Source organism: Danio aesculapii, chromosome 14, assembly GCF_903798145.1.
Source record: "Danio aesculapii chromosome 14, fDanAes4.1, whole genome shotgun sequence".
Taxonomy (NCBI): Eukaryota; Metazoa; Chordata; class Actinopteri; order Cypriniformes; family Danionidae; genus Danio; species Danio aesculapii.
In genome coordinates this window covers 27,474,435-27,485,125 of record NC_079448.1, presented here as the reverse complement: position 1 = coordinate 27,485,125, position 10,691 = coordinate 27,474,435, and the positions used below count along the sequence as shown (strand labels likewise).

Here is a 10,691-nt window from a genome sequence, read left to right as displayed (position 1 = left end):
TTATAGACATAGCTGGGGGTTTAAATTGAGCATGAGGGCTGAAGAAAAAGGAGGAGGTTGGAGTTTTGCCAGGACTGTTGTTAACATTAGTGATTAACAACTATATATCTACAAAATGGGTCATTTGAAGTACTATAATAAACCATTTAAAGAAAAAGTTGTTAATAATCAGTTGTATGACTATATTTTAGCAGAAATTATGCACAGATTATGCACATGAATCCGAATGCCAGCGTAACCCATTTCGGTCAGCTGTAAATTACTGTATTCCATATAACTGTGATTTTCAGTTTTATGGCTAACTTCCTCTCTAAGAAAAGCACTGAATGCTAAGCGAAGGTTCACATGTAAGAGGGGAGAAAATGCTTATTTAAAGTGAAGGACAATCCTTTGGCTCTTTAATTACCTCATTTATTAATCAAACTCAAAAATTTCAGCATTTTAAGGATAATGAGCTGATTCTGAGCCTTATTAAACTTTTCAACAGTGAATCTCAAAAGACGAACAAATTTTTAGTCTTGTTACATTACTTTTAAATATAGATACAATCAACTATTTTTCAAGAAAAGCTGCCTTTTACCCTTTATTACGTTGTCGATACATCTGCTGCTTTCAGACTGCCAACTGTACATTTCCCATCATTATATCTATAGGCACAATCATGCATTCACAGTGCTATAAACCATTATAAAAAATATTATATTATACACACACACTGGAGCAAACTATTTTCCACTATTCACCAGTGGCTAGTTCTCTGCAGCTATCATATGTTTTTTTACTGAAACGAAGCAGGGCTGTGCCTGGTTAGAACATGGACGGGAGACCACATAACTGGGTTGCTGCCAGAAGGGGTGTTAGTGAGCAAGGGGTGATGGGGACTCTATACTGTTCAGTAAGCACCATGCTTCAATAAAACCAAAATCCTGACTCTCTGTGGTCATAAAAATCCCACAATGTCCTTAGAAAAAGTGTAGAAGTGTGTCCCCAGAATCCTGGCTAATTGTCCCTACTTACTTCGGTCCATCACAGCCTCCTAACAATCCCCATATCATAATTGATTTCATCAATCTGGGTCCTCTCCACCAATAAGCTGGTGTACGGTCTGGCAAAGAATGCCGTTGCATCATCCAGGTGCACACTGGTTGTGGATGAGTAAATTCTTCCCAGGTCCAATCCCCCATGCAATTCATAGCCTGTGGTCACTAGCAAAACATTCTGATCACACACTGATGGCAGGTTCGAGCATATCATAAACACTGGGCTCTAAATGTCAATGAAATGGACGTCTACAGTTGATATGACACTTTCTTACATTATTATAGTGAAATTTCAGTTCTCTGTCCACACAACATGCTCCCTAGCAAAGTTTAATCTGGCTTTTTGATTCTTTCTGCTGATGAAGGATTGGTCACTGCAGACACTGGGTTTTAAGATCTCTGAAATGTTGAGACACTGTATGCCAAAAAACAGATCCTTAGCCTAAACTAGTCATGTGTTGAACTGACTGACCAGTGAGAATCTCCGCATTATCCTGTCATCTCATAGATTTGCCTTTCACAGATGACCAGACTTTTTGGGGGACTTATGAGTTAATGACATTGTAAAGATACCGTTTTCTAGAAATCATAAATCTGTGGCCAAATGGGTCATCATTTTGTCCATCTACAACTTGTAGGGGGGTTTTAGTCCATTTAAAACAGCTTGACAGCTTGCAAAGTCAGTGAAAACTGGAAAAGTTTGTCCAATCAGGGCAAATCGCCACTAGATGAAAGATTAACACCAGTAACTGGGCAGAATCTTAAAGTGTTGCCAAATTAGTTCTTTTTTTTTCTTTTTTTTTTTAAAGAGTACTTCAGAATATATGAAACTAATGAAACGTCCTTAAAAACTGTTTTTTTTTACTCCTGTTGTTGTCCAATTTTGATCTTCACAGTATATTAATAATTAAACAAATGCAAAACAGAAACACATCCTGTTCTAATAGTTCAAATGCTAACAGTGAAGAACACTTCTACAGTGAAGAACACTTCTACAGAGAAGAACACTTCTGCAGAGAAGTACAGTGGATTAGAAAAGTATTCATAGCGCTTCACTTTTTCCACATATTTTTGTTACAGCCTTTTTCCAAAATGGATTCAATTCATTAATTTCCTCAAAATTCTACACACAATCCCCCATAATGACAATGTGAAAAAAGTTTGTTTTTTTTTTTTTTAAATATTGCAAAAAGCTCTATCGAGAAGCTCTAAATTGAGCTCAGGTACATTCCGTTTTCACTGATCATTCTTGAGATGTTTCAGCAGCTTAATTGGAGTTGAAAGGAATTTTCAGTAGACCTCCGAGACAGGATTGTCTCGAGGCACAAAGCTGGGAAAGGTTACAGAAAAATTTCTGCTCCTCTGAAAGTTCCAATGAGCACAGTGACCTCCATCATCTTTAAGTGGAAGATGTTTGGAACCATCAGGACTCTTCCTAGAGCTGGCCGGCCATCTAAGCTGAGTGATCGGGGAGAAGGGCCTTAGTCAGGGAGGTGATCAAAAACTCGATGCTCACTTTGTCTGAGCTCCAGCGTTCTTCTGTGGAGAGAGAGAACCTTACAGAAGGACAACCATCGGTGCAGCAATCCACCAATCAGGCCTTTATGGTAGAGTGGCCAGATGGAAGCCACTCCTCACTGCCAAAAGTCATCTGAAGGACTCTCAGACCATAAGAAACAAAATTCTCTGGTCTGATGAGACTAAAATTGAACTCTTTGGAGTGAATGCCAGGCGTTACATTTGGGCAAAACCAGGCACCGCTCATCACCAGGCTAATACAATCACTACAGTGAAGCATGGTGGTGGCAGCATCATGCTGTGGGGATGTTTTTCAGCAGCAGGAACTGGAAGACTAGTCAGGATAGAGGGAAAGATGAATGCAGCAATGTACAGAGACATCTGGAATAAAAACCTGCTTCAGAGTGCTCTTGACCTCAGACTGGGGCGATGGTTCATCTTCCAGCAGGACAATGACACATAGCACACCACCAAAATATCAATGGAGTGGCTTCACAACTCGGTGAATGTCCCCGAGTGGCCCAGCCAGAGCCCAGACCTAAATCCTATTGAATATCTCTGGAGAGATCTGTACACCGTCGCTTCCCAGCCAATCTGATAGGGCTTGAGAGGTACTGGCAAAATTTCCCAAAGACAGGTGTGCAAACCTTGTGGCATCATATTCAAAAACACTTTAGGCTGTAATTGCTGCCAAAGGTGCATCAACAAAGTATTGAGCAAAGGCTGTGAATACTTATGCACATGTGATTTTTCAGGTTTTTATTTTTAATAAATTCGCAACAATTTCAAAAAAATCTTTTCACATTGTGATTATGGGGTATTGGGTGTAGAATTTTGAGGGAATAGATGAAATTAATCCATTTTGGAATAAGGCTGTAACATAAAAACATGTGGAAAAGGTGAAGAGCTATGAATACTTTCCGGTTGCAATGTAAAACCACAAGACAAGAAGCAGTAAATTAATTTAGGTCCTCAACCATAAACAAGAGGATGAAAATAACGGTGATCATCCAAATCCTGGAAACTGGACAGCACAAGGAAAATAGGCTTTGCTAAATGAAATGTAATTAAGCAGCCTTGTAGGGACGTGTCTTATGTAGGAAGTGGCAAAGTGAGACATCCTGGATCCTGCTGGGTGAATGAGCAGAGCAGGGCGAGGACAGATGCCACAGGCTCCTGAAGTGGGCATGGAGGACACGTGCGTGCTGTGCAAGTCTGTCACGGCGGAGAGAGAGATTAATGATGGGGCTCTACCTGATCTCACCTACCAACCGTTAACCCCTGCTGACCGGAGACTCATCCAGGTTTACAGAGCACTGCTGTTTCAGGGAATCTTTCAGGGAAATCACGACGCATATTCTTCACTGATCAAACATTTCTGGAGTCACCTTTTCTACAAGGTGGAGAGAAATCAGAAACAGGGTAAATGTGTACCTTGGCATCATGACGTGGCACAGACAGCATTGCATGATTCTGTAAAGACTGCAATCAAAACTTTAGAGAATTCTTCCAAGTTCAAGAGTTTCCTCTGATAAATCAGTTGACTGACCGGAAACAGCTACATCAATCGATTTGTATTATTTTAACCTTTATATGACACTAATGCAAAGAATTACTAGCAATAGTCCAAGTCAACATGAATGAATAACTACTGATAAATATATTATTGTTTGCAATTATCTAAATTAATAACTTACATAACCAAATCATTGATTTGGGCCTCCAATGACGTTTACACTCATTGGCCACTTTATTAGGTACATTTGTCCAACTGCTCGATCACGCAAATTTTTATTCAGCTAATCAAATGGCAGCAACTCAACAGCATTTAGGCATGTAGACATGGTCAAGACGATCTGCTGCAGTTTAAACCGGGCAACAGAATGTGGAAGAAAGATGAAAATGGGTTTACTTTAGGTAAAGTCAACTAATCGCTTTTAAAAGTAATTAGTTTACTCACTATTTAGTATACTGTAGTTTGGTGTGAAGTAGCCATGTGATAAATAGAACAATGAATATCTAGTCATAACCTCTCTCAGGTTTTATTCTGCAATAACCAGTTCTTCTTTACCCCTTGCCTCATAACTTCATTTTAAGTAAAGGGACATTTCTATCACTGATCATTTCAGTTCACAAGAGATTAGTTTGCCTCAATATTGATTTTGTTTTGATTTTATCTGCATTTTTTGACACAAAGTGATGACACTACTTTATTAATCACAAAGGACAAAGGATTCAGTTTAGGTCCAGATTCATCCTGCATTGTATCAACGGTTCAGGTTGCTGGTGGTGGTGTAATGGTGTAGAGGATATTTTCTTGGGAGTCCATTAGTACCAAATGAGCATCGTGTCAACGCCACAGCCTACCTATTGTATGTATTAGTATTGTTGCTGACCATGTCCATCCCTTTATGACCAGTTTACCCATCTTCTGATGGCTACTTCCAGCAGGATAATGCACCATGTAATTAGGTGCGAATCTATGTTATTGCAAATGTGCATAAGTAACTACCTTCAACAATTATGAGATACAAGACATACTATCTATCTTCAAAGAGTTTAGATGCAAAGGCCTCTAAGGTTTGTCTAAAATTTTTACAATTTTCACAAATCGCATTTTTCACAGCCTTCAATATTTATGTTAGGCCATTATAAAAAGTATGAAAAGAACCAATTGAAAAAAAACACAAATTTAAATAAGAAAGTTTCAGATGGTGCTAAAATGTTTTTTCTTGATCTGAACTCTTTATGTGTAACTCAAGCCAATAAAATTATCTTTATTTAACCTGACTAGCAAGGGTGAATAATACACATTTTGTTATTTTGATTAAAAGAATCCATTACAATTACATCAATCAACAAATCCAAACAGGTTCTAGATTTTTTTTGCAGTGTCTAAAATTAAAACTGATATATTTTCCTGTTGTTGTTTTTTTGTTAATAATAAAGAAAAAAATCTGATAAAAACCACACTATTTAAAATTAGAAATGTTTCCTTGGTAACAGGCTGAATAAGTACTAAAATTACTAAAATGAATAAATCAAGAAATAATTGATAATATGATGAGAGCACATACAAAAAACAAAAACCACTAAAACTACATTATAATAATACATAAAATAGTAAAATAAGCACTAAAATGAGGGTGCTTTGTTTTCCAACAGCACTTTGGAGTTGATTAAACAACAACAATATTCATTTTAAAAAATAAAGTACATAATTTATTGCTATAAAAACAAATCAAACATACAAAAATGTCTGTATTAGTAATGAGACATTGTGTCTTTGAGCATGAGATGCCCTCTGCTGGTAATTTCTAAAACTGGCATTACATTTTTTTTCTCTCAGAATGGCAATGATCAATTACTGGGAAACAAGAACAGCATGCTGTACTAGTCACAAAATATTATTATTATTATTAAGTATTCTGCACAGATTCTACATTACTCTTTGTTTTTCTATTATCACGCACGGTCGTATTTTGGTGAAAGACAAATAGAACTCATATTCAGAAGAGGAGCTGCAGACAGTAGTTATTTATAGCTGTACGTTAAACCAAGAACTAATATTAGAGCAGAACATCAGAATATCTTTTAACTATTTACAAAATTACTTTAAAACAATAAGTCTAATCAATCGAATGACTTCTCAATTAAACCTGAATGTGAAAATGGTCCTCAGGAGTCATTGGGAAGGCCAAAGAGTTTGACGGTGCCTGCTTCTCGGTTGCTGTCGTATTTGCCCTCTTTATCATCACAGGCATATGCCAACAGCGGCCTCTTCGGATGCCAGGCTACAGTGAATGTTGGAGACTCGCACTGAATCTCCCACAGTTTTTCCCCTGCAGACAGGAGACAGTTAGTAAAATGCGAGTAAAGCTTTGATGATGTTGTAAAGATGTATCTGCTCACCCGTCTCTACTTCTGCAATGTCGATGAAATGGTCTTCTGATGCAGACGCAAGCATTTTACCATCATGACTAAAGCTAAGAGTTCGTACAGGCCAGTCCAGTCTGTGAGAATAAAGAAAAAAATAGTTTAAAGAAATTATAAATAAAAACTATGTGAGACAAATGATGATTTTAGACTGATTAATCAATGAACTTGAATGGCGTCATAAAATCTCTCTCTTTTTCTATGCAAAAATATAGAAATATGCTTATGAAAAACTGATTAATACTGATAAAAGATTAAAATTGATTATTTGTTTTGTTTGCAATAACCACAAAGTAACTGCATTACAAAATCAGCTTAGTGTTATTTTTGTATCACCTAAAGGTGCCCTATAATGAAAATCTGGGTATACCAAGCCATAGTAGAATAATAAAAGATCCACGAATTTCCATGAATGTAAAACCCCGGTGGACAACGGGCCAATCAGAAGACAAAACAAACTGTGACGAGAGTCATGGGCCATGCCCAGTTGCCTGTAAGGCTACTTTAGGTCATTCATGCAGCTCTGAGATCATAAAAAAGCTCTGAAATCATTAATATGCAAACCTCAGGCTGTGTTTGATGAGCCAAATGTTTTCTAGTGATCCAACAGTGATAATTTTCCTCCCTTATTGGACCAAATTGTTTACGGTGCGTTACTGGGCAAATGTTTCAAACTCGCCTCAGGATGCAAAATTTACAGATTACACAATTATGCATCTTTACTTTGAAGACGCATAAGACATGTTAAATTTTGTTAACTTGTCGTGTTTATTGTGGAATTTGATGCATTTGGTGTGTCAACAAACACATGTAGATGCTGAATCATGTCAAACCACTCAGCTTAAACGTCATCTATCCATGCAGAAGTTGATATTAATTCCTGGGGGTGTTTTCTTTGGCTAGCTTCAAAATACAACGTGATACATGTCTATCACTCTCTTTTGTCAAATTTAATTATAATTTAGCCTTTGTCCACAACAGATCTAAAGAGCAAAATGTGTTAAAATATGGTACCTTTAAATACACTTCTTATTTATAATTAAAAATTTATATTTTCAGCTGACATAAAATCTTGTTTTAAGAATTGTTCCAACTGTTGTTATTTTTATATTCAGTATTAGTAAATTTTGCAGTTTAACTTTAGTTTTATTTTATGTTTTTCTATAACTATAATATAACATTTCAAATAGTAACAAAATGAAGAGTAAATTTTATGAGATCAATCAAACATAGAAATATAAAGTCAATTAAAAGAAATATTAAATTAATTAATTATCATTCACGATTTGTTAGCTTATTCGTTATTAAAAAGGGAAGTCACTCATTTGACACCGTCAACTGAAATTTAAAACTACAAAATGTTTATATTTAGCTTTGTTGTAGAATTTTCTATAACTACAATATGAAATTAAAATGTAAAATTAACCACTGTGAGATCAGTCAAAGTTATAAAAAAAAAGGACATTTTTATTTATACATAATCTATAAAAGTAATAACTGACCTTGAGAAGCATCGCACACACACCAGCTCCTCCACGTTCCACAGGCTGACCAGGGCATCTGCACTTCCTGTGGCAAAATACTTCCCAGTCGGATCAAACTTAATGCAGATGCAGTTGGATGGATGGGCGTTAATTGACTGTATGAGCTTCAGTTCAGGGTAACTGCAACAGAGTCATGACATATGATTAACATATCCTAAAAATAACATAAACATCAACCTAATACAACAACAATAAAAGCAGACCTTAATATGTTGATGCATCCATTGCCGTTGGTCAGGAAGAACATGTCATTGTCATTATTCCAGGAGATTTCGTTGACCTCAAACTTGAACTGCTCCTCAGCACGTGGACGGTGTGTTTTGGCATCAATGAACGTTACAACATCATCCTTGTTACCTACAGCGATGGTCTGACCATCAGGACTCCAGCATATGTTGATATTCTCCCCTAAACATAGTCAGATAAGAATAAAACATATCGCATTGAAAGGCTCAACCCATAAGAGTTTCTAAAATTTTGAAGATATTTAGAAAAATGTTGGAAACCGCTATCCACTGACATCCATAAAATACTATGGAAGTCAAAGATTAGCAGTTTCCAATGTTCTTTAAAATGTCATATTTTGTGTTCAATGGTGGGTAAATGATGAGAGAATTTTCATTTTGGTGTGAACTATCACTTTAAGCTTTAGAGCTTCACCTTTTGTGCTGACTGTGGCCATGCATTTGGTGGTCCGCACATCCCAGATGCGGATGGTCTTGTCTCCTGATGCAGTGACAAACAGATCAGGGTTGGTGGGATGCCAGCACAGCTGATCCACACTGTCTCCATGCCCACGGTAGTTGTTTTCCTTCACCTAATACATATAATAATTCATGATCCATGAGCTAGATCACATCTAGTAAAGACAAATTTATTGTAGAATATTAATCTATCATTGTAACCAATGCTGTGAATGTTAAGCATTTTTCTATTATTGAATAAGTATAGTAATGTTTTTGGCACATGGATGAACTATAAAAGCTTGTTATTGTAGTTAAAGCATGATTAATTTTCATAATGTCAATGAAAAGAGAAGTAATTTTGCAGACATTAAAGTAACTAGTAACATGATTACATATTTGCCATTGACTTCTGTATGGATCTGTTATTAAGATGTCAGTTTTCACAATGTTTTTGAACTGTGACAATGTTTATAAACTGGTAGTAATTAATTAGCTACTGATATCATTAGATACTAGTTCTCAATCATTAGGTACATACTGAAAAGATACTAGTACATCCTATGCCATCTATTCATGTTTATTCTAATTTTATTTAACTAGCACATTTTTAATTGAATACTTACACAGCCATTCAGACTAGTCGCAATATGACAAGTAAAAAAAATCAGTAGTGACTAATATTAGCAGTAACTCATAACAACTACATTAAGATACTCGTGCCAAATAAATGAGTACTGGTATCTAATAAATAACTACTAGCATAGATTAAACAGGTACTAGTAATAAGAATAAGTCTCTAAAAAACGAACGAGCATTTAATAAATAAATACTACTTTCTAAATAAAAAGCAAAGCATTACTACATATAACAGTACAACTTTACCATAAGGTTTCATTAGATGGTGTTTACTATCATACAAAAAACAACAAACATTACAGTATTTATTCATATTTGTTAATGTTATTTATTGATAATAAAGTCTTTCATTGTATTGTATTGTATTTCATTCCAAGTCACAGTGCATTTACTAACGTTAACAAGCACAGCTTTGGATTTTTGTAAGCCAAAGACAAAGCTCACCAGTCGGTCTTTTTCCAGGACAAACACGCTAGCAGTTTTGTCAAATGAACCGGATGCCAGTCGTTTTCCATCACAGCTCCAAGCCACCGAGTGCACTTTAGCACTGTGAGCAGGGAACTCTCTGCTTTTATTGTTATTTCTGAACACCTCCTGCATCTCCTGATAGTACGAGGACGCCATGCTCGAGCTTCTGCTTCGTCGCGTATTTAAGCTTCATCTGTAGCATTGCGTTACTTACCGACACCTAGTGTTCGGGAGTGAAATTATATTAAAAGAAAAATGGAGAAATGTCCGATACAATCCTTTACTGTCACCAAAAAGAACAATAAAACGTGCTTAAGAAATTATAATTGTGATAGAAATGTAAAATTTTGACATAAAATGTAAAAAATAAATGATCACAAAAGTAAACATTATGATAAACGGTAACAGTGACGAAAGATAAAAAATAAAAATCCTTCGTTCACTCATTCATTAGTCCTTTTAATTATCAGGGTCGCTACAGCGGAATGACCTGCCAACTTCTCCAGCATAGCCTATGTTTTACACAGCGGATGCCCTTCCAGCTGCAACCCAATACTGGAAAAAAACATTCTCGTATTCACACACATACATACCACAATGGCCATACAAACCTATTCCGCATGTCTTTGGATTGTGGGGGAAACCGGAGCACCCGGAAGAAACCCACACCAACACAGAGGGAACATGCAAACTCCACAGAGAAAAACCAACTGATCCAGCTGGTAATCAAGCCAGCAACCTTCTTGCTGTGAGGCGACAGGGCTAACCACCATGCTGCCTAGAAGGCTGTTCTCTCTAACTTATCTCTGATCTGTCACTGTTGCATTCTAGTGCACTTTGTAGCATTTCAATGTGACAGAGAG

At 36.5% G+C, this 10,691-nt stretch overlaps 1 protein-coding gene across 1 annotated transcript; it reads right to left on the bottom strand.

Moving 5' to 3' along the window:
• Positions 1-5,753: 5,753 nt before the first annotated feature.
• thoc3 (THO complex 3) lies at positions 5,754-10,022 on the bottom strand. Its single transcript, XM_056472209.1, has 6 exons — positions 9,805-10,022; positions 8,699-8,855; positions 8,242-8,446; positions 7,997-8,158; positions 6,471-6,571; positions 5,754-6,400 (listed from the first exon to the last, which is right to left on the bottom strand). Exons 1-6 carry the CDS (start codon positions 9,982-9,984, stop codon positions 6,237-6,239), a joined length of 969 nt encoding a protein of 322 aa, XP_056328184.1. The 5' UTR covers positions 9,985-10,022; the 3' UTR covers positions 5,754-6,236.
• Positions 10,023-10,691: the final 669 nt, after the last annotated feature.